We start from the raw sequence: 23,058 nt of genomic DNA, 5'->3' as shown, positions 1-23,058 counted from the left end.
TTTTTTCAGTTACAAACTACAGGTAAACCCAGCTCTGCAGCTTTTGTCCTAAATCTAGGTGGAGACTTTTGTATTGTCGTCAGGATTTTTCCCGGTTGAGTCACAGTGAGCTACAGGTTGATAAAATCAGATATGCGTCACTCTAAACGCTGTATGCACTGATAAGTTTATACTTGGAATTCATAACTTTGCAAACAATCGGAAATGCCTTTATGAAATGCAGGTCTGAGTCACATCACACCACACACTCACGCACAAATCCGCAATAAGGAGGTGTGTCATATTTCTAACGAGCCTCCATAGTGGCAGACCAATAGGAGGACCTCTCATCACTAAACATGCCCTCATCATATAGAAACAGACGCCTTTTTAAGCCTGCTGGTGCAGAAAAATACACTTAGGCTACATTTGTATGTGGAATAATTCGGCCATTCAGACATTATTTGAAACCCCTTGAATTGACTGTATTAATTATACACCCATTGTATATTGAGATGCAAAGCAGGTGCATTCTACAAGTTGTTTTGGCCTTATCGTCGCTCATGTTATCCAGAGGACAGCATGTGATCGCTTCAGGTCACTCCTGTCTCAGATCGAGTCCCGCAGAACACGGACAGACACGCGTCACGTTTCTGCGAGAAGACGCGGCCGGTGCGCGCTCCCTGTACGTCAGCCTGTGGTCCGAGGACGCGGGACAGGTAACATGCGAGATAAACACCGATCCAAACGTCACGGACATATATAGAAGTCTTTGCGACCGGAGAGGCACCCAGGGGAAGGAAGTTACCCAGAGGTTTAATACCAGCATGCTGCTGTCTCCGGATTCTCCATGCGCGCTCGTCTCCTCCAATGTGCCAAAGTTTACCAAGCGCACGAGAAGAGATGGGACAGAAGTAAAGGTTCGGAGGAAGCGGGCCTGGATCTTCCCGGGGACGCTGTGGTGCGGCACTGGCAGCAGAGCGGCCGGATACGAACAGTTAGGTGAGGATGGTGAACTCTGGTTTTATGATGTTGTGTACTTTGCCTCCATCGTGTGCCTCGGGTGAGTAAGGACATTAGTGGTCAGAGAAGAAATACAGGAGGGGGAATGTTCACTTCCATAGGCTGTGGTATATGGATCCTCTGGAAGAATGTGAAAGACAGACCTAAGGGGATTTTTTTTTAGAGGCACCCTCCATCTGTTTGGCCCCTAAAGTCGTGATCAGCACTTACTTGACATACTGTAGATTGATACCATAGGAGATTAAATTATTATAAAATATCGATCATACATTTATCATACAGTAACTATGAACTTCAACGATGAAGTCCCCAAATGCTTGTTAGACTAATATCAGTGGTATTTGATTAAAAAACAAACAGTGATTTGAATATATATTTTACAGTGATAAAGTATTGCTATTTTTTTCATTTAATTTAATTACATTGAACTGAATTTAATTGATATGTATGTCAATGTAGAAAGCATGAGACAAACTAGAAACATTTTTGGGACATTATTTAATTTAAGTGGACCTGATGGGTACAGATGTAGCTTAACATTTTAGATAAATGACAATGACGTTAAACCTGCATCATGAGTAAGTGAATTTGAAAGTGTGCTTGACATTTATTTTGCAGTCACATAATAAAGATGTTCTTCAGTAGGTATTTTATATGAAAGATCTTCGTTTTGCAAACTGCACATTTTCAATTATCCCAAAAGTATCTTTGAAGCTTTTTTATTTTGAACTTGCTTCCACACAAAGTGCCCTTTGATAAATGATTTAATTAAAATCTTGTTCTCTTGCACAGGGATGTTTGAGAGTGCAGATAGATGTTGCCGAGAGCACGACCACTGCCTGCATGTCATCCTGTCATTCACGAAGAATTATGGAGTCTTCAACTCTAACTTCTTTACCGTCTCACACTGTGACTGTGACCAAAGGTGAGCCTCAGAATGCACACCGCTGTGTATCTAATGCTGAGTATTTCCAAGTATTCCAAGTATCCAAGTATTTATGCTGCAACCAGCAATCCCCATCTCCCCCTGACCTGTCCCCAAAATGCTCTGGCAAGCATGATCAAGTCAATATAGAACCGCTCAAAGGCTACATTTATAAGTGTTACAGAAGTTGTGTGCATTTGCATTGGATACCTTACACTTCTTACTCATGAAAGTGTCCTCCTCTTTGGAATAATAGTATCATATTATTTTGTCACTATGCCAATAAATCTCATCCGAGAACCTTGGGCCATGTAATATTACTATAAATCCAGGAGTAATAAATATATCACTACAATCAGCCCTCAGGATTATAGTTCAATGTCAAGAGTCAACATGTTGCTCCCTTCTTTCGTGTTTGCTGGGCATAACATTCCTAATGTTTACTGTATTAACACTGCAGAGACATCTGTTTTATTTTCACTTTACATCTGGTGCTGACAGGTGCATCCTAAAGATGTCGACAAAATAAGGCAGCATTCAAGGATATTTATCTTCCTTGTGCATGTTAATTTTGACTGGAGTGTCACTTGACCTCAGCTTGTTCTTTTTTTGCCACCCAGGTTTCGACAGTGCCTTCACGGTGTAAATGATTCCATTTCCAGCATGGTGGGCTACAGCTTCTTCAACATCTTGCGGGTTCCCTGCTTTGAGTTTAAACAGCGGAGGCAATGCACTGTGTGGAACTGGTGGGGAATGTAAGAGACACACTGATGTGGTTTCCCGAAGCTTTAACTCTCATTTTGTTAGACGCAGCAGTAAATGCACACCGTAGGTTCAGTGGAAAATGCAGGAATGGTTAAATGGAAAGCCAGAGGCGCAGATTGCTTGTAATAACATGCATGAGACTCTTCCAAACTAACAAAATGAATAGCAATACAAAGAGTACCTCTTCTAACTAACCTAAATGTGCAATGAATGTGGTCTATCTAAGTTGAAAATACAGCAGATAACGTTTTATCAATGGCTTGGTTTTAACATGCATTGTTGCTCTCCATAGGTGTAAAGCAAACAAAAAGGCTCCCTATGCTGTCTTCAGAGGCCCCCTCCCTTACTCTGATGTTACAAGCAATAATGGGGACAGCACTGACAGCAACATGGTAGCAACTGGCAAGGGGAAGAATGTAACCGAAAGCTTAGTGATCAACCCACACAAAAAGTCACTCAGAAATGAACGTAGATGTAACTCCAGAGACCCACCCATAGGAGACACTTTCTACCTCAGAAGGACAAAGGGGAAAGGATGTAAAAGGCACAGGAAACTGTTTACAACAACAAGATCCCCAATGCCCCCGGTGTCAAGGGTGTACACCACTAGTCTTTCAATAACAATGGATCTTTTAAATGCTTCTAAAAGTACTGCAATGATGCCGAATAAAAAAAGCCGTGGAAAAAAGAAGAGCAACAGAAAGGGCCTGTCGGATTACGTCACACAGGGAAGCCAAGTTTCACCCCAGGTGACCACAAACTCTTATCCACAAATAACATCAACAACGCAAAGCACCGCATCTTTAACACAGAAGCCGGCGTTGGAGCTACACTTACCTACAGTCATCACAGCAGTGACCAAAAGACGCAAGAAAGTTCCAAAACAAAGTGGTTGTTGTGGATCCAGGACTCTCAGAGGGGACGCGTTTCAGCCTCATTGTAAAAGTTGTCTTGACCAAAACACAACATCTAGCATGACAACTGTTACACCCTCAACAACTTCATATGGATTAACAATCAAAGATGCAACAGATCGTACTCTGAGGCTCAAACAGACCACAGAAACACCCAAACAAGACACTCTGAAAGGACTCTGGAGTACAGCTAGTTCTGCAACAGCAGTCATAACAAAACTGGAGATAGCAACCTCCATTCATAAGGAAGGCAAGCCACAAAAGCAGATGGATTCCCCTCTACAGCAGAATAATACACGCCAGGAGCCCATGGGTAGTACAATAGCCCAAAGTAAAAATGCAAGAAGAGGCCTGAGGCAAAGTATTGCATTAAATAATATGACAGGTGAGTGCATGCAGCTAAGGAATCCATCACTTCTGCTGGGGCCTTTTTCAGCATAATAGGCCTCTCCTCAGTACACTATTACACTATTAAAACCATGTATTTAGTCATTATTATTATTATACCATGGTGAGCAATGCTGCCACTATGAACAGCTGATGATAAGAGCTCACATTTTGAAAGAGCCCACTATGGAGCTGGGAATCGTTAAAAGGAGGCCCAGGGCATTATGCTTATTTAAGAAAGGAGATGCACTTATGACTTCTGGTGACTAGTAGTTCTCTTGAATACCTATGTTGAATACACTTATTGTAAGTCGCTTTGGATTAAAGCGTCTGCCAAATGACTGTAATGTAATGTAATGTAATTCTTGTAAGGAGCTAGAACTGCCACACTGTCTCGTTATGCCCCCTGCAGGTGGGACAGAAATATCACCACAGATGACAGATTACTAAAAAAATGTAGATTCAGTAGGTGACTTAGTCATCAAAAGAAATGTGGGGTAAACTTTGATCATTTACAAGATAACCAGTGTTTATTTTTCACTCCTTCAGACAATCAACTCCTGTGTGGAAGCCTCAAACGTCTGGATGAATGTAAATACCACATCCCTCCTTTGGAGAAGAAGTATGATCTGCAGAACGTGGAGTCAAAGACTGCATACCACTGTGATTGCACCAGCCGGTAACATTTTTGCATTCCTGCCAGCTTTTCCCCATATTTGTATTTTCATGTATGCAATTCTCACAGATCAAAAATAGATTTTTTTCCTGAATTTTTAATCATTCAGATATATGCCAGGGGCCTGATTCACAAAGGAGCTGGATAACTACACTGAGTAAAGCATGGAACATATCTTCTTCTCAAGTCCATGTTTTAAGTTTAAATGGGCCCAAGTTTTACAACAATCTCTCCTAATAATCCTACTTCCTTAGACAGGACAATTGTATTAGACATTTTTGATTTTGTTTTATCTTATGCGTTTTGGCCACAATACCAATAGTTCAGCATAACGTTAGTAAGCATAAGTGGTCTATTGAGGCCAAGGAAATACAAGCCTTACATAGCTTTTGAACCAATCCAAACTAAACTCTGTTATCCCAGTAATCCATTATGACTTTGTTTTGCATTCCTGAGATACTTTAAGTTTCGACCTGCATATTGCAGTGGGATGGAGTAACCAGGGTAACTTCATCATAAGGTTTAAATGAATCACCAGAGTTTTTTTTTTTTGTTTGTTTTTGTTTAAAGACCTATTGTGGTGGCGCCATTGGAAGTAAAGCTGTTTTCAGCAGAGTTTCCACATTCTCTACCCTGATATGGGGAGTACAGTGTTATAATAAACTAGGCATGTTTAACACAAATACAACAATAAGACCAAGGCAATGAAATGACAGAATTTTATTTTAAATTTAGGGTTTGTTGTTGTCCAGTCACACCCATTAAAATACCTGTCAATTAACCTATTTCACAGCAGACATTGTGACTCGTCATAATACAAAACGCACAAGTGTTACTAATAATGATAACGATGGCTTTGTTCAATTAAGTGTCCCAGTAAGCCACGACAGTGTATCAGTGAACCAGCAACAATAAACCTTTTTCACAGCATATATTTTGGCCATCACAGCAGGAAAAGCACAGGTGATATTAATAACATTAATGACGGCGGCATACCATTTAGTGTTGCCAGTTCAAGAGCCCTTACATTGTGCATGCTAGTTCCATAGGCCCTCTTCACAGCAGCTATTTGACATGTGATTGCAGGGTGACATATCAAAAGGGCTGCTGTGCAAAGGTCTTATTACACCTGTGGTTTTCCTTTTATAATCAGTCAACATGTCTGCTGTGAAAAGGCGTCTACTTTTGGGAATGAAAGCAGGTAACAGATCTGTTTTAGTGATGTTTGATTATGTATCATGACTCCTTCAACTGTATGTGAACACTCAATCATAGGCTACAGCAGCACATTCATGGTAAGACTATTATTGCTCGTTCTTAGCCACAGGATGTTATGAGGAATGAGGAAGGCCTGCCCCCACAGGCAGCTTTCTCTTTCTTTCTTTGTGTCTCTCTCTGAGTCACCACAAATACATATTGGATATACATCACACTCATTCCTGCCATGTTGCTCCCTTTATTTCTGGATGTGAGGTTGTTAATGTCTTCTGATTGTCTTTTTGTCACTGTTACAGCTTGGCTGTTCTGATGGAAAGCTTCAAGCAACCCAGTATTCTCCCAAAGCTGCTGATGGATTTTGTCTCTCAATACTGCTTTAAACTGCCAAACAAGAGAAAATGCCACCGCCGCAAAAGGTTTTAAGCTCTGATAAACCTATTCATGTTAATCTTAGACAACTTTTGGCTAGAGTAGTGCCAGTATCATGTCTAATGTGTGAACTCAGTTTGCTTGTATAATAGATTATCAGGTTGGTTTCTGACACTTTATGTTTCTTTTCTAGCTGTTCTGGAGGCTTCTCTAAAGCCTCTGACCTACTTCAAGCACTTAGTATGATGGAGGAAAAAGACACTGCTGGTGTGCAAAATTCAGGCAATGACAGAAGAAGAGGGATACCGACTCGTCTTTATAAGCGATGCCTGAGGCTGGAAAAGGGAAGCTGATGTTATGGCACAGCTCACACAATTTTAGACGAAGCTTCTGTTAATAGCAACAATGAATTTGATAAGCTTTACATTTCAATCAACATTTTATGTTTCTCTCTGATGGTGTTAAATGGCAGTGTGTTGAAAAAAATGTTTTTCTCAAACTCTTGAACATGTAATATTTGTAAGTATGCAATCTATGTAAATTGAATATATATTTATAAAGAACTGCAATAAAACAATCATATTATGCATTATAAATTAAATAAAACCCTTTTTTTGTTTCTGTTGGAATTTAGTCAGTGATTAAAATTGTGTTTCTTGGGAATTTTCACAAAAGAGTGGCATCTTATTACCTGTACTGCATATTAATTAAGTTAGGAAAATAACTAGATCCACACTGCTTTCAAAACTACCTACAACCAGCTAGTAATCATAATCCTAAATGAAAAAAATATATAACCAAATTCTTTGTTTAGTAAACAACTTTAGGAATATGTATTTGTCAAAGGAAACAAACAGTGAACAGTGTCAGTTTTGCTTGATAAATATACCTACTCATTGTCATTTTGTGATATAGAAGTATATGTTTTGCTACGTTTATAAAACATCCTTGATCCAAAAACGTTTTGTGAGGCCTACAACCAGTTCAATGTGCACCTCATCTGCCATTTCATTTCATGAAATCTAGCTCTTACAATGTGTTGCATCAGTGTTTTAGTCATGCATTCTTATTTAAAAAGTATGATATGGAAATTGGCTACATCAGTTGTTCGAAATAAATGGAAAAATCCATTCTTGTTCAACAAAAAAATCCCCAAATATTTACCTCCCAAAACATGTCATAAGGGCCAGAATTTAGGGGTCCCAATTTTGTGTAAGTCTCTTTGCCATAGATATAAATATATTATAATCTGATGTTAAAACTAAAAAAACGTTTTTTTCTCTACTTGTTTTATTTTGCTTTTACTTGATTGTACACTAAAAACTGGCTGTAGTTGTCCCCTCAAAGTTTTTTAACCTCTCACTGTTCTTGAAAAGTTTATATTATTTGACAATAAAGAAAGAAAACCTATAGTGTCACACAACTCAATATCAAGTATGACATTGCAATAATTTATCTCTAAAATGTGGTCAAATGTTTAGTACAGATAAGCTAAGATACAGGTCACCATGACTCCTACTCCCAACCTTAAAGTGAATTATAAAATAACATCTAAACTAAATGATAATTGCAGCTTGTTTTATTATTCCATGCATATGTTGTGTTGTCAGACACCAAAATCAACTCATGAATTTTTGACAGCTTTTATTCTGGCCCGCGGTGCATGCTGGGAGCAGCAGGTTGGCCTTGGAAACATGGCGTCGCACTGACAGCTGTGAGACTCTCATTATCTTCTCCGGCCACTGACACAGCGCCCGGGCCGTTAGCGAAGCGGTCTGCGTTCGCGTTCAAACTGTGAAAGGAGCTCACTACGGACGCAGTCGTCGTCCCGTAAAGACGCTCGTTTTAACCGGTGCGGCGCAATAACGGGTTTAGTACGGGTGTCACGCCCACTCTGCTCGGTAACGTTATAACGATACCTTACGGTGAGTTAGCATCGCTTCCAGCTAACCAAGCCAGACGGCTAGCGGCTGCCGTTAGCACGACGCGAACACCAGCGTTCTGCGAAGAGCGGCCGCCCGCTGTTCGCTTGCACCGTTACGCGCTGCCGCTTCAGTTCGCCCAACACACGCGAATGTCACATAAGAGGGCGGCGGTGTGTGTGTGTGTGTGTTATTGTCGCTCGCTAGCAAAGGCTAACTAGGGCGTTTTCTGTCATTCTGTCCCTGAATTTTTAATGTTCGACCCCTTTGGCATCACTGTCGGAGGAGAGAGCGATGGGCTCCGGGGCTGTGGATTCGTCCCAGTGGCTTTCGGTGAAGGAGGAGACCATTTTCCTCCACGACGGACTCATCCGGGTCACAGATCTGGCCGAACTGCCCAGTGAGATCGGAGCGTCGGAGCAGGGGGACAACGAGCAGGAGGTGGGTGAAGAACAGCACGCACACAGACACACGTGTATATGGTGTATATGGAAGAACACACACACACTCCTTGCTATTATAATGGTGTGTTTTTGTTTATTTGAAGGTGTAATGTGTTTTCACAGCCGGCTGCAACACACCCTTACTGAATGACCATGACAGGGCTCCCCTCAGCAAGATAGTGTGCTACTGGCCAGCTGTCAAGAAAAACGACTTTTATCAAATCATTTCCTGCCATCTCCTCCAAAATATAAGTTTATATGACTGATTTGCTGTGCAATATTATATTCAGATGACTTTAAAAGAAGGTTGCGCACTAATTGCATGTTATTGCAGTACCTCAGGTGTCAAGTTGCACAGCCTCCACTTTATTAGTAGTGCCAGTGCAGCAGCTTTTCTTAGGCAGTCAACTTCTCAGATTGCACCACACAGTGAGCATCTCTGTGGATCCTCAGATGGAAGTGTGCAGACATGTGTTTCGTGTCACAACATGTAAGATTAAGTATGTTGGCTGATGGACCACAGAGTGTGTGATAATTGAACTTGACATGTCTCTCCTGGTATTTGAATATTGGAAGTGCAGCCTCACACTTTCATCTCAAGTGTTTTATGATCACTACAACACACTACAGTGATCATAAAAATAATCTATCTCATGACCCATGCCCTGAACTCTTGTTCCCTAAACACATAGAAGCATTTGTATGTCACATGCTGTTTATGGCTGGTATGAGCTTCTTAAACCTAAAATAAATCTATATATTTTTTGTGCCTTGTGCAAGCCAGAATGTATTTAATTTTCATTGTAAATGTATAATGTTGCCCTGAAGTGCAGGGGATGTTGATCTGGAATTTATGCTTTTATTTTGAAGGCACACATCTCAAACACCGGACATGCATATGAGGCTAGATTGTAGAAACTTTACAGTGATGCCGATGGAAACTTCGAGCCATCAACGTTACATCCTCGATATTTCGGTATTCTGCCATGTAATAAAGCCAGAGCTAGAAGCACCCACCAGTCTGCAGACTACATTCTGTCACATGTTCAAGACCTGGGGTCTAATGCCTTATCGGTGGTAGATAATGATGAATATTGGACAGTGGCTTGAACCACTTACATCAATGATACCTTATGTTAGTGATACAATGGGCACTACCCTTATCTGTTGCCATGGCTGCATGTGTCATTTAGAGCAACATTGACATTTGACATGAAATAACATGTATAGTTCATCCAGCAGAGCTGTGATTTGATTCTCATGTATTGAACATTACTCTTATAAAGAGTTCACAACTGCAATCAAACATTCTCAATTCAGGTTCTCCACCTGATAGAACTTAATAGAAAAAGCTAAATATTTTGGTACATTTCTAATGTTTTGCATCATCATCATCATTAGAATTTTAACAACAAGGGTAAATTTACTAATTCCTGCCTTAGATGCGTAAATGTCTTTTTATAGAAGATAATAGTTAAATAAAGCAAGCTTAAACCCTTAAAATGAAATTAGGTTAAATTTAATATCTTGAAAAATAAATATTATTATTGTGCTAATATTCCAAATCATGGGTTTGTTAGAGTATGTTATAACAATAGTCGAGCTCATAGCTATGTGATGGGAGAAGTGGCAAGTTTCACACTTTGTAGTGGGAAATGTTTTTTATTTTACAAAGGGATTAGTTGAGATTGGTGTAAGGCTTTTTTGTGTCCTGCTTGATTTATTTTTTACAATGTACAGTGTGGTGCATTGGTCTGTACAAATTCAGCTGGTTGTGTTACCAGACCATAACCTCTTTTGACCTAACCTATTGAACAAGTTTTAAACTGGTGCTATTTATAACCAGCTTGTTATTCTCCAATTCAATCCCACATCATATTAATTTATAGTATTAGTAGCATAAACAGTAATCTATTACTTGTCAAGCACTAGTTGTACTAGTGATAGAAACATAACAGCTGCAGATGGCTACTTTACTATTCAGCCATCAACCACATGCTGTCGTAGTATAAGTACATATGTTCAATCAGCATCTCCGACAGATGACAAACTACTGATTAATTATGAATGTGAATGGGCAGGTTTGACCCCTCACCCGTTGTTTTTTTAAGCTACACTAGAACAACAAGAACCAAGGTGGATTTACTGGTTAAGGCAGGATAAGCGAGAGCTGGACTTTTTTCTTGGGAAAATGCACAAGATGCTTCTAAGAGTACCACTGTTTGGTTTAGCAGCATGCATGAATTTAGGGCTGCTTTGTACTTTTTCATGTCTAATCTTTGCAGGCAGTATTTTCTTTTAAGTAAATTGTAATAGTGCCAGTCATCGTGACCTACAACAAGGGATTGTTATGACATTGGACATGTGGCTTTTTATGTAGTCAAAATTTCCAACTTCCATATACACCATGGATTTGGTGCCTACGGTATAAAATACAAAGTATGGTTACATTATCCCCAGGATAATGTCCCTAGGATCCCTCAGATAATTTAACCTTAGCAAAAATGGTAACATGTAGCCTATTTGGGTTAGACTTATTAGGTTAGCATGTTAATTAAAACTTTTTGGAAATGAGACTGTGCATGTAGAAATATAGAAAGTCAAAATCATATCTAATATTATGATAGAAAATCTGGCCATTTTCACATTTATATAACACATCTGCAATATAAATAAAGTAGCCATGTTTGTTGCTGTCAACCTTCCTGTGTATGGTAGATCAAAGCTTTTACCGAAACATAGGTCTGTCCTCTTATTCTAGGTTCAATTCTGATTCTCTCCATGTCTATTTTCAAGACTGACTGGTCTGGACATTCAGTGATGTTTTTGTTGGTGTTGTGATGCTAACTATTTTTATCTATAAGCAGTGGTTTGCAGAGTAAGGTGGAAAAGGCCCAGCATCCAGTCAAGGCGTGTTACTGTAACATTAGTAGCAGTTCTGAAATTGAATCAATACAAATTGTGCCTGCTAAATGGTATAATGGATTTTTTTCTAGTCCATGATTCTTGGGCCACAGAGTGTGATCAATATCTGAAATGCTGCCTAAGTGCACATAAAGCACATTGTTTCACTTGCGATAGGCTATCCCAAATGTGCCGTGCTATCTCTGACCATTACTTCATAGTACAAGGATCTGTAGACACAAGAGTTTATTCTGTGGAAGTGATTTATAGTTGTAATTTGGGAATACTGAAAGTTCTACCGATGAATTATAGCCATGTAAGAAATATTTAACTTAGTTTTAACAAAATAATTCCCTGCATAATAGCCTACAACCAGGTTGTTTTTTTAGTCTATCCCCACCCCTTGTTTTGTTTTAAGACGGATGTCTAAAATAGTTATCATCATCTTGCTGTGTAAGCATATAGTCTATGGATAAAGCCAAATGTTAGGTAAATCAGGTGAAGTAAAACACAACCCCAAATTCAAATCCATGTCAGTTAAATTAAAATTTTCCACTTCTTTTATATTTTAATTCATATTTCTGAGTGACTATTCCCTCTGAAATGGAAAACTTAATTTGCACTAGAGATACTAGGCCAGTTATCACATGTTGTGTATGTCTGCCATATCTAAAGTTTATTATTTTCTCAAAAGTGCAGACAAATAGCCACAACTTTGAGCAAGAGAGAGAGGACACGCTGCGGGTATTTTAAGTTAACTTTTGCTTCTTCCTTTCCTCTTTGCTATCTTCCCCTGTCCTCTAGATTCTAACATTTGAGACCAAGAACCCAGTAGAGCTTGCCGAGCGTCTGCGTGCTGTCTGCGGGAATCAGAGCAATGCATATGCACGCCTGCTGGAGTACCGTCTCAATGCTCTGCGTGGCCTGTGGGGGGCGCAACGGCAGCTCGCCATGGAGGAGCAACAGGAGCGAGAGGGGACCGGAGGGGCTGATGAGGAGACCTTGGCCTTGCTCAAAAGGCAAGGTCTGCTACAGCAACCTGAGCAGGCACCCTTCACCTCCCGTGTCGGTCTGCTGCTGGTCTTTCCCCTCCTGCAATCCCAGACTCGCAGTGACCCGGCGCTCTGCGGTGTCACAGCCGAGGTACTGCTGGCTTGCCTCAGGGATTGCCAGCCACTCAGCCTCAGCAAAGAGCCTGCTGACTGCCTCAATGGCCTTGAGGGGCTGCTTTGCTCTTGGCTGGAAGATGGTGCAAAGGAGTCAGGCCAATCACAGGGACAGGCTCAGATGCAGATCCTCCACACACACAGGCAGAGGGAAAACGCTGCTGCTGCACTTGTGGCACTTGCCTGTGCCAGGTGAGGCCATACAATTATTCTTTGCCGTCACCCCTTCCTCATTCTTAGGATCCTTCTATTCACCGTGTATTAAACCAACAATAATCGGTAAAGGGTTAATAGAGAAGCCAAACACTTCACAGAAGGCCTATTGTTACTTATACACAAGTAACAAGAACTCATTGAGAATTAAATACAGTCTAGTAATAGTGGGGAAGAAAGTATCTTTGTGAAAACACTCCTGAGTTACTTCATTAGTAACTCTACCCACAAGCAATCAGAGAGTCAGTTGTTCCTGGCAGCCAAAGCTAGAGTAAGCACATCATTGACCGACTGATTAGTTTCTCTCTTCAGTGTACATGTTACGTACATTATCATGCCTGCTTCAGTGCTAAAAACCATCCAGCACACACTGAAGCACTCTTGCTTTGATGTTTGCACTGTTACATAAAAGTGGAGCTGAAATTTTGTATACATCCTTAAATTAGTGGGCATAAACAGACTTTCCTGCTCTCTGTCAGCTCAGTGGCAATGTTTGTCACCTAGCCTGCAAAAGAGCAGAATGTGCTTGTTTTTATGCATTTTCACCTGAACTCTGACTTCTGCTGGTGACAACTGATCTTGACATGTCAAAACCAGAACTCTCCACTCTTTGTTCAGCCTTTGTCGAGGCTGACAGCTCTTTGTTGTGGGGAATCATCCAGCCCTTTTCACCAACAGTGGGTGCTAATTAAAGAGCTATCAGCTTCACTCACCTCTGATGGGGTCGGCTATACAGTTCACATTGTGATGTACACAGAAAGACTGCATAGCCATGTGCATTGACATCAGTTGTTGATACGATATTTACAGAGTCAGGTGGAGAAGGGGACTGTGACACATGACTCATCTGTGTCTGCCGCCTGTGGAACATATAAGCAGTGAATTAAACCTACATTTCCACAACACATGGCAGGATTTCCCTGGATTATACCAGATTTACAGTAACACTGTGACATGTTGGTGATACACAAGTCAAAATTCTAAAAATGTTCAGCTCCCATGCTTCCACACACGTTTGGTGGCTTGTGAGGTTGTTGTGTAAACATGATGTCATCACAATAGACATTGTATTAATCAATATGAATTAATTGTTATCTATCCCTCCATTTTCTTTTTATGCCCAGTTGAAGCTGTTTTTTTAAATCTTCTCCTTGAATCTAGAAGAAGAAGAATTACTGAATGTGTTCAGTTAATAGTTCAATTTTGGATGAGGCGAATCAGTAAATGAACACTGCACAATCTTAAGTAGGTTGCTCATTACACCCTGCTTAAAATCACAGTGCAAAATAATTTCTCTGCTGGATTCTTATAGAAAAGAGTTCAGATTAAAAAAAACATAGCATTTTAATTCCCAGCACATTACATCTGATCCCCTCCATAATTCAAGAGTATTATTCCACTTACAGTTCCAGAAATGCTTAACAATGAGCTTTCACTCGTGTTTCACGCTGAGGCCTCCTGACTAATCTGCTAAACTATTCTCCAGGGGATCTCTGAAGACCTTCATCCACACAGTTCACCTGCTGCAGAAACAAATTGATCTGGGCCAGCTTCCCGTGTCAGATGTCCTGTACAGGTGAGGGCAGTATTCTGGTTTAACTTAAAGATAAATATAAGTGACTTTCCCAACGTTCAAGAAGTACTACCCTGAGCCTTCCTCGTAGCACTTATTGCATTCGTATTAGTTGTTGCACGTATTGTATTCGTATCAGTTCGCTGCACTTATCCTATTCGTAGTAGTTTGTAGCACTTATTGTATTCGTATTAGTCTGTTGCAATTATTGTTTTCGTAGTATTTTGCCTCTGCACTATACTTTTGCTCTGGTTTATGCTTTAAGATGATTGTTTAAGAAAGGAGATGCACTTATGACTTCTGGTGACTAGTAGTTCTCTTGAATACCTATGTTGAATACACTTCCTGTAAGTCGCTTTGGATAAAAGCGTCTGCTAAATGACTGTAATGTAATGTAATGTAATGTAATGTAACCACCCTGTATATCTCCTGCTTCAGACTTTTGCTCCTGGAAGGAGGCCCAGGCTCTCCATCTTGCCTTCTGGGGGGCAAACACAGTGTGTCCTGGGGTTTTGAGGACATGCTGCCTACACCTGATAATTCTGCTGGAGGAGCAGAAAATAAAGGTAAAAACCCTTATAGAACATCTGTGTGATCAGCCTCTACATTTATAAAACTAAGAAATATGAAAAACAGGCCCCAGCAGATGCAGTTCTCTTAGGTGGTAGTGATGAATTATGTCTTGGTCACGTCTTGTTTTTCCAGCTTATAAATAGAGAGGATTGGGCATGTCGTATTGCCCCTTATAATACTGCCCAGCTTTCTGTTCTTTATATTCACCTTCAGAAAATGTATAATCTCCTTTGTTTGAAAAGCATGAAGTGTGCACAAGAAAAATGGAGGGAGGAGAGAACACAAACTAAAGAGTTGTGACTGTGAGGAGGTAGAGCAGAGCAGAGAAAGGGTGAGTGATGTTCACTCTCCAGCAACCCATTAACTGACCTTGTAGAGTGACGAAGCTTATCAGGAGATATATAGCATAGCCATAGAGCGGTTTGCATATTTACATTTTAAGGTAACATGACATTAGATCACTAGTCTTGGATGTCTGGAGGCATTACAGTCCCTTCAATGAAAAACTAAGCAAAGCAAACAGTTGCCTTGACCTTGTTCAGCACCCAAATTCTCTGCTCCCATTCTTCACTTCTTCCACTCCCCTGTTGATACCTCCCCCTACTTTCCATCAAGATTATCTGTCATCTGTTTGTCGTTGCCCTTATATTGAATCCTTTTTGTCCCTGTGTGTTGCAGACACTGACCTGGGGCGCTGTCTAGCCACAGACGGGCTCTACCTGTATACCACTAACTCCTCCGGGAGAGGACTAAGCAAGCTGGGCTCTGGTCTACATGGGACACTGAGGTAATGTGACTCTCCTTCTTGTCTGCCTCTCTTTATCCGCAGCATTCAGAGAATAGCAAGAAAGAAAGATAGAAAGAGCACTAAAAATATCCCTTATCACTTACGCATCCCTTTGCATTGTGTTATTTCCTGGACATTTTTAAACCAATATCTGCAGTACAGTCACATCCTCCCTAGCTGTCTTTGATTGATTTTTAAAGGGAAAAAAGGTTGTTGGCTCCTCTGCCTCTTAATTCCATGCTGTGGCAGCAAATTGGCCGGTTTGTAAGCAGAGGGCCCACTGTGGCAGGATCCCCAGAGTGTTTTTAGAGTTCAAGGGGCTCAAAGAGTATTTTTTTGTCTCTTGCCGGAATGATACATGTGCCAGGTTTATGCCCGCGAGTTAGTTAATTGTATGCTAGAAATATCTCTTGTTTTCTTGATTTCATAAGAAACAACAACTGTGAACACATTTCTAGAAGGATAGATTCGTAGACCCCAACTTTGAACTAGCACCCCAATTATTTTCTTGAAGGACGTACTCCTGCTCTTAATTTATTTTCCTGTCAGCATACTGAATAAGGTAAACAAGAGGCTTAATTCTGTTGGAAGATTTGGGATTTTGACAACAAGGTCCACCTTCATGTTTTCAATTATTACACGTACAGAATACGTAATAGATGCTCTGTGTTTGTACAGGGGTTTTGTGTACTGTCGAAATGAAGAGTTGGAGCCTGGCTGGGTGGTGTTCTGCAGCGGGCGCCTCCTCCACCGTCCCTCCTCTTTTGATGCCAAGCCTCATCAGCTGTGCCAGGTCATTGACCCATTCACTCTCCAGGTACTGTAAACATTTTTATTTAACGACTACTTTGAATTTGATGTTGAATCATTCAGTAAATTTGACATCGTAAGGCTTGATGCATGTGTGCAAAATTATTTTCTCATACAAACGAGTGAGGCAGCATCTCTCTACTCAGGATGCAATATAGCCACAATGAAAATGCAAGAGATGAAGATATACATATATGAACTTCAAATTCAACCAGCTCTTAGTTGAAATGACAAGCATAGCCATAGCTAAGGCTTATTTTCACTTTGGGATTTTCAGGTGTGCCAGATTGTGCCCATGCCAGCCCACCACTTCCCTGTGGGCAGCAGCATGACCACGCTGCACCTCTGCTCAGATGGAACCTACATGTACTGGGTCTGGTCCCCAGCCAGTCTCAATGAGAAGACACAGAAAGGCCACTCTGTCTTCATGGATGTCTTTCTCCTTTCTGTGAGTAGTATTTTGCCCTGTCATATACTTTGGTTTCAGTTGTTTTATGTCCGTTTTCCATCCTTGATGTTTTCTCTTCCCCCATGTCCATGGTACAGACACAGACAGGGTTGTGTGTTGCAGACATCTTGCAGGAGAGGGTTATTCTAACTCGCAAGGAAGGCGAGTCTTCGAAGTGCTTGAATGAGCTTCTCTTGAGTCGAATGTCACGCTTCCGGGCCTCCCATTCTGCCACATTGGCTGCTCTCACAGGCTCTGCAATCACCAACACTGTCAAAGAGGAACAGTCTGGTAATTCATCAGCACAACTTTTAGTCATCCAAAAATAAAATATGCTTTAACTTGCAATATATATGGATAAGAATACTATATGACACTTTTCTGTTTAACTCTTTCATAGCTGTGAACACTAGTTGTGGACTTCCTCTCAAAACCCTGAGAAAGACCCCCATGTACGTATGTGGAACCTACCTAGTGATGCTGGTTTCCCCTCCTGGTGTATCTGGGAGCTCTGCTACACGCTCCCTATTTGGAGGTACCAGCAGCCTGTCCTCTCTCAAAAGTAAGAGCACCACACAGACACTTGGAAATCCTCAGTGTGAGTTTTTTTTGTCATAACTTGAATTATCAATGAAAAGTTGTGTTGAAAAAATATTGTAGAACTCCCAATGATTTGTACTATACAATTAATGAGTTTATTCACTAAACTTAACTTTTCATTTTTGATCAGTATTGGCTTCCAGCTTGGTTTTTAACCTGGCTGACGGTCAGTTCAGCAGCCGTGCAGACCTCATTGATGCGCCTGGTAGTTCTTTAGGCAGGGGAGCCCAGGTGGCTGGGCTAGGTGAGCTCAGCTTTTGTAACATTCTACTCTTATGTTTCGAACTCACAGAGGATAGTCACACAATGCATTGCCATTTTAAGTAACATATAATTCTGTAATTTTTGGCTTCATAGGAGCGTGTTATGACGCACTGAACAACTTGATCTGGACCTGCTCCAGTGATTACATAGATCAATGGTGCAATCCAGGGAACCAAGCCTTTCATCATGTGTGCCATAGGCTCGGTGTCAGCCATGTCATCAAAGAACCCAAAGGTAGATAAATACTTCCTGGAAACCACCAGATGCTCTTTGTATCAGTTCAAGTCGGACATTTTAACATTTGCAAAACTTGTCCTTTTACAGAGGAAACTGTGGCCACTGGGGAGGTGATCAACCAGCTGCTTCATCATGTAGGTGCTATGTGTATCCATCAGCTCAACCTGCTGGCAGCTAGCAGCAACAGCCTGCCCCTGGGGGCCCTACTAGGTAAACAACATCCCATCGAGGCCCGTCACTTCAGCAGCATCTGTGACATCATGGAGAAGGCCATGGTCAATGGAGATACATGCATCATCCGCTGCATCTTGGTCGTGTTCCAGGTCAGTGAGAGGTGTAGCTGGGGAAAGTTTTGCTGCAAATGACTCAGCCATTTTCTGTGTTTCTGAGTTGTTGTTTTTTTGGTTTTTTTTGTCCAGGTGGTGTTTAGGTTTTTCAATCCTCAGTCAGAGCAGAATAGGGAGAGTGTGCGTCGTTCAGGACTACTCTTGTGGCAGCTACTCATGGCTCCAGTGGATCAGATAGGAGCAGAGATTCAGAGAGAAGTGTGCCTGGCCATCAGGTAAGTCAGAAGTTCCACTATATATATGGACTTTATGTAGAATTTATGTATGTAATGGATATAAGCAGAAGGAATAGTTCAAATGGCGTTTTGCTTAATCAGTGATCATAATGGTATTAACATAGGCCGTCTTTGTTTACTTCTGTAGTTCAGGCCTGAATACTTTATATCAGGGGGAGGCTGAACTCAACAAACTGCTGAAACTGGTTTTAACTGAGGGTGACTATGACAATAAAAACACATTTTGATATAACTGCCATTTAAACTGTTTTGTGGTGAATTTATCTTGTATTCTGAGTATTTTTGTGTGACACTCAGGTGAAAGGAACAGTGGCCTGTCTCAACTTCGTGATGTCATCCTTACCAACTTGGCAGACCAACTGCAGAAGAATAGATTTGGGAGTGAAGAGGAGGACTACTACAGGTAGAGGCTGTTCTGTAATTATAGAGTTTAATATAATTTCCAATAGCCTTTGATAACAGTGCAGAACAATGTCATGTCATAGCTTAAAAACACAAGTTAGCTCCATGTAGGTCTATACTGGTGATTCACAAAGTGATAGAAATCTCTCTCTTTTACAGATTAAGTGATGAGCTGCTGCACTGTATACTCAAGACTGTAGTCCGGGAATCCTGCCTGGTCATTACCAAATGTCAGACTGTCGCCCGTGACGACTTCCAGAAGCTGCTCTCCACTGTGCCAGTATGATCAGTTCAGCAGAATGAAATGCCATCTGTGTTTATTAACCCATGTTTTGTGAGATTGCACTTGTACAAACTAGAGATTGTTTTCCCTCTCTGTAGGTGGTCTCACCTTGTCTCCGCTACCTCATGGCTGTTCAGAACCACCTCCTCAGTAACACCATTCTTATCCGTCCGGATGATGGTGACGACAGTGACAGCTCCCTACAAGGGGAAACAATGAAGGTACAGGTAAACACCCCCTTTAATACCCCTACCTCTGTGGAGTCTGTTGTGTGTCTGTCAATAAGAGACCAACCCACCAAACGGAGCAACGGGAGATGAATGAGCTTTTACTGCACTGAATAGTAATTTGTGCTCATACCACTCATAATAATATCAGTTAACAGTGCTATATTAACTATGGACGTGTTGTTTCTTCTTCTTATCACTAATCATGGTTACTGATAAAAGGATGAAAGTGGAACAGTAATGTCATGTAATCAAACTGCTCAGATTTAGCTAATGGAAAAAAATGTTGTGTTAATATGCAGACATAAAAGACATTCAGTTTGTATAACTTCCATTTTGCATGATGATCATCGTAAATCTTGAAAGCAAGATTACGTAAGTTTGGGCATGTTGTGTGTGTGGTCCCCAGGAGCTGCAGAGCAGCATACTATCCCTTGCAACCAAGATCTTGGTAGGATGTGATGAAGTGCTGGAGACCCTGCAGCAGGTGACCACAGCTCTCATTAACAGCGACATCTCTGACAGAGAAACCAGGTGAACCTTTAACTGCATGTTTTTTAAAGTACCTTTTCACGGTGGAAAATTACTGTTTTGGTCAGCCTGCCAAAGTATCTGCTTGATACGTTCTTAAAATCTACAAGCTATCTACTTCTTATTCTTTTATATTGCATGAGCAGACTTTTGATGTTAATCCGTGGTGTCAACTGTATTATCATAAAACCATGTCACTGACAAAAAAATACAACCAGACATGATGTTCTTTTAGTTTACTCTAATGCACTATTTCGCTGTGAAACAAGATTTAGCCAAAATTCGGTAATGCTGCAGCCTCTTTACAAATAACAAAATGGAATTTAGGGATGCAGAGCTTTTGATTACTGTGGCTTTGTTTTACCTCTACAAATGTCCCTATTTCTTTCTGTCTTGTTTTTCTGATTCATTACCCTAACATTAAATGTGAGCCTTTTCTCTTCTTGTTGTTCAGGTTGAAAGGCCTAGAACAGGTAACCAAGGCCACCATGCTTGGGCACCTGCTGCCAGTGTTGCTCACCTCACTGATGCACCCCAACCTGCAGACCCTCACTCTAGCTGACGCCCTTATGCCTCAGTTGGTGCAGCTGGTCCTCTACACCAGCCAGGTTGGAGTCTTGCCAGTCCAAAAGGCAATTTTTGCATTAGATAAAAGATTCTTGAGTAGAAAAGTAATTATCATTTAAGTATTTATTTCCAATCTCTGTTTTTCAGACTGCCCTAGTACTAAAGACTCAGTCTCCACTTTTCACTGAAGAGCCTTCACCTATGGGTGGTTCTCTTGGGCCGGGGACGAAGGCGTGTTCTGCTGATGACAAGTACGTTTTCTGAACGTTCACCATGAGAATATTCACAACTAATTATCTTTGAATCTACCTAATTATATACATAATTAAGCTTTTTAATGAAGAAATGATCCTAGAAGAGCTTAGGTTAACGTTAGTGCTACCTGTTTTGTCTCTCACAAACTCAGTTTTCTAAAACCAGTAATTTTTTGTGTCCTTGATATTAGAATTCTTGACGAACGGGAGGAGCCTGGTTTCCTGACTGGGCTGAAGATCCCTGCCCCATGGGCTGCTGGGAAGACAGTAGAGACGGTGCACCCTGTGAGGGATAATTACAAGTTCAAGGAGACGGTACACATCCCAGGCGCCCGCTGTCTGTACCTTCGTTTCGATTCTCGCTGTTCCTCACAGTACGACTATGACAAGGTACTTAGGTCCAATGGCCTTCATCCCCTGTAGCTCTTACATACATTGTGTGCAATTTTTTAGGCATCACAAAGCACCTGTTGGGGATATTTTGCACTAAATGTATTCTCTGATATTTTAGTTGGTTATCTATGCTGGTCCCAACACCAACAGTCGTAAAGTAACAGAGTACGGAGGGAATACTCTGGGATATGGCAGTCGCAGTGTCTTGGGAACAGGATGGCCGAAAGACCTTGTCAAGGTAAAGGAAGCTGTTTTGCACAATCAAACACTGTGAACACATAGAGCACGTACAGTCTTGAAGAGCTACATTTGGTCCGTGTCCCGTTTTAGGTTGAAGGAGACACAGTGACGTTTTCCTTTGAGATGAGGAGTGGACGTGAACACAACACCCCCGATAAAGCCATGTGGGGGTTCTCCTGCACTGTCAGAGCTCAGGTAAAATGTGTGAGCACTGGCATGTCCCACACATCTGTAATACTGTTGTTAAACCAAACTGGCAGTCAGTGTGGAACATGAAGAACACCAGCTAATTCTGAAGATGCTATTTGTTTTTGTTTTCAGGAATCTTCTGAGGATGTCTCTGGAGGCCTGCCCTTCCTGGCAGACCTTGCCCTGGGTCTGTCAGTGCTGGCTTGCTCGATGCTCCGCATTCTCTATAACGGGCCGGAGGTGACAAGAGAGGAGGAAGCCTGCCAGGATTTGCTCTGCTCAAAGCTGCTGCAAAGGTGACAGAAAGACAAATTATCTCCAATTGATATTGATTGCCGGTGTGATAAATATAGTACAATGTAAGAATTAGAACTAGAACCAGGGACGGTTTATTGCCAAGTACGTTTGCACATACATGGAATTTGGCTTGGTGATTGGTGCATAACAAGAAACACAATTAGTACACATTCTTCAGTGGTACCTCCTTAAACACAGCAAAACTGCTGGCAGCCAAGATGACAGACTGATGAAAGTTTTATTTTTTTCTTTAGGTGTCAGTGGCAGGTGGAAGCAAATGGTGCAATCTCTCCTGCTCTCACGCCCAGCCCTTCCCCTCTACCACTCACTATTGAGGAGGATCGGGAGTTCACGTACCCATCTGATGTGCTCATCCCACCCCCAGGCCTCATGCCAGGGACCTACTTTGACTTGCCTCGTATCCGCCTCCCTCCTGGCATCATGGGTAGGCTACGAGAGGTGTCTGGAAGGGCTCGACCACAATTCCGTCCCAGCATCAAGTAAGAGGGTCATGCTGTCACGGTACACAGGGTATGCCTGTAACATCTCTGTTATAGAAAAAAACACAATGTAAAGACATGGCTAAAATGATGAAGTGCTGAAGTGCTGCCAGCCAGGCTTTCATAAATCAAGACAGAAGTACAGAAGACTAAAGACAGGGGAAGTAACCTTTAAATAGAATATTACACTTTTGTATGTCTTCCGGCTTTGTTCATACAGCAAATTATTGATTTAATTCCAATGGCTGTTTCCAATCGTCATCACGTTTTTCCCTCAGTAATGCAGCTTTCCCATTCATAACAGCCATAGTTGGTTAGTTTTTGTTTGTTTATGGGATAAAAAATATGATATTGCTTTAATATTACAGTGACGATGTAAAACGTTTTTGTTTTCTT

At 41.3% G+C, this 23,058-nt stretch overlaps 2 protein-coding genes and 1 long non-coding RNA gene across 3 annotated transcripts in view; all 3 read left to right on the top strand.

Annotated features, from left to right (window-relative positions):
* Positions 1-542: 542 nt before the first annotated feature.
* LOC129100660 (group 3 secretory phospholipase A2-like) lies at positions 543-4,676 on the top strand. The gene is made up of 5 exons (XM_054610098.1): positions 543-981; positions 1,795-1,927; positions 2,548-2,682; positions 2,985-3,229; positions 4,543-4,676. Exons 1-5 carry the CDS (start codon positions 543-545, stop codon positions 4,674-4,676), a joined length of 1,086 nt encoding a protein of 361 aa, XP_054466073.1.
* Positions 4,677-5,729: 1,053 nt separating this feature from the next.
* LOC129101830 (uncharacterized) lies at positions 5,730-6,654 on the top strand. The gene is made up of 3 exons (XR_008531698.1): positions 5,730-5,870; positions 6,184-6,303; positions 6,450-6,654. It is a non-coding gene; the product is annotated as an uncharacterized LOC129101830 (long non-coding RNA).
* Positions 6,655-7,947: 1,293 nt separating this feature from the next.
* The window catches only part of LOC129100759 (probable E3 ubiquitin-protein ligase HECTD4), a 36,559-nt gene continuing 21,448 nt past the window's right edge, over positions 7,948-23,058 (top strand). The window contains 25 exon segments of the mRNA XM_054610219.1: positions 7,948-8,619; positions 12,330-12,883; positions 14,391-14,480; positions 14,916-15,043; positions 15,729-15,837; positions 16,516-16,654; positions 16,925-17,095; positions 17,194-17,386; positions 17,496-17,657; positions 17,826-17,939; positions 18,053-18,193; positions 18,284-18,519; positions 18,616-18,758; positions 18,907-18,977; positions 19,077-19,182; positions 19,341-19,461; positions 19,563-19,691; positions 20,101-20,225; positions 20,677-20,830; positions 20,937-21,040; positions 21,235-21,433; positions 21,555-21,674; positions 21,767-21,871; positions 21,998-22,161; positions 22,417-22,662. Of these exon segments, the coding sequence (XP_054466194.1) occupies positions 8,473-8,619; positions 12,330-12,883; positions 14,391-14,480; positions 14,916-15,043; positions 15,729-15,837; positions 16,516-16,654; positions 16,925-17,095; positions 17,194-17,386; positions 17,496-17,657; positions 17,826-17,939; positions 18,053-18,193; positions 18,284-18,519; positions 18,616-18,758; positions 18,907-18,977; positions 19,077-19,182; positions 19,341-19,461; positions 19,563-19,691; positions 20,101-20,225; positions 20,677-20,830; positions 20,937-21,040; positions 21,235-21,433; positions 21,555-21,674; positions 21,767-21,871; positions 21,998-22,161; positions 22,417-22,662 (3,971 nt within the window). The 5' untranslated portion in view covers positions 7,948-8,472.

The sequence above is a fragment of the Anoplopoma fimbria genome, chromosome 13 (genome assembly GCF_027596085.1).
Source record: "Anoplopoma fimbria isolate UVic2021 breed Golden Eagle Sablefish chromosome 13, Afim_UVic_2022, whole genome shotgun sequence".
NCBI classification, from domain to species: domain Eukaryota; kingdom Metazoa; phylum Chordata; class Actinopteri; order Perciformes; family Anoplopomatidae; genus Anoplopoma; species Anoplopoma fimbria.
This window is presented reverse-complemented; position numbering and strand designations above follow the sequence as displayed.

Excerpts from the sequence above, each read along its gene's own strand:
- LOC129100660 (XM_054610098.1), top strand. The coding sequence starts at position 543 with ATGTTATCCAGAGGACAGCATGTGATCGCTTCAGGTCACTCCTGTCTC. Across the intron at positions 1,928-2,547 it reads CACTGTGACTGTGACCAAAG|GTTTCGACAGTGCCTTCACG; the intron begins GTGAGCCTCAGA and ends TTTGCCACCCAG. Across the intron at positions 2,683-2,984 it reads GTGTGGAACTGGTGGGGAAT|GTGTAAAGCAAACAAAAAGG; the intron begins GTAAGAGACACA and ends TGCTCTCCATAG.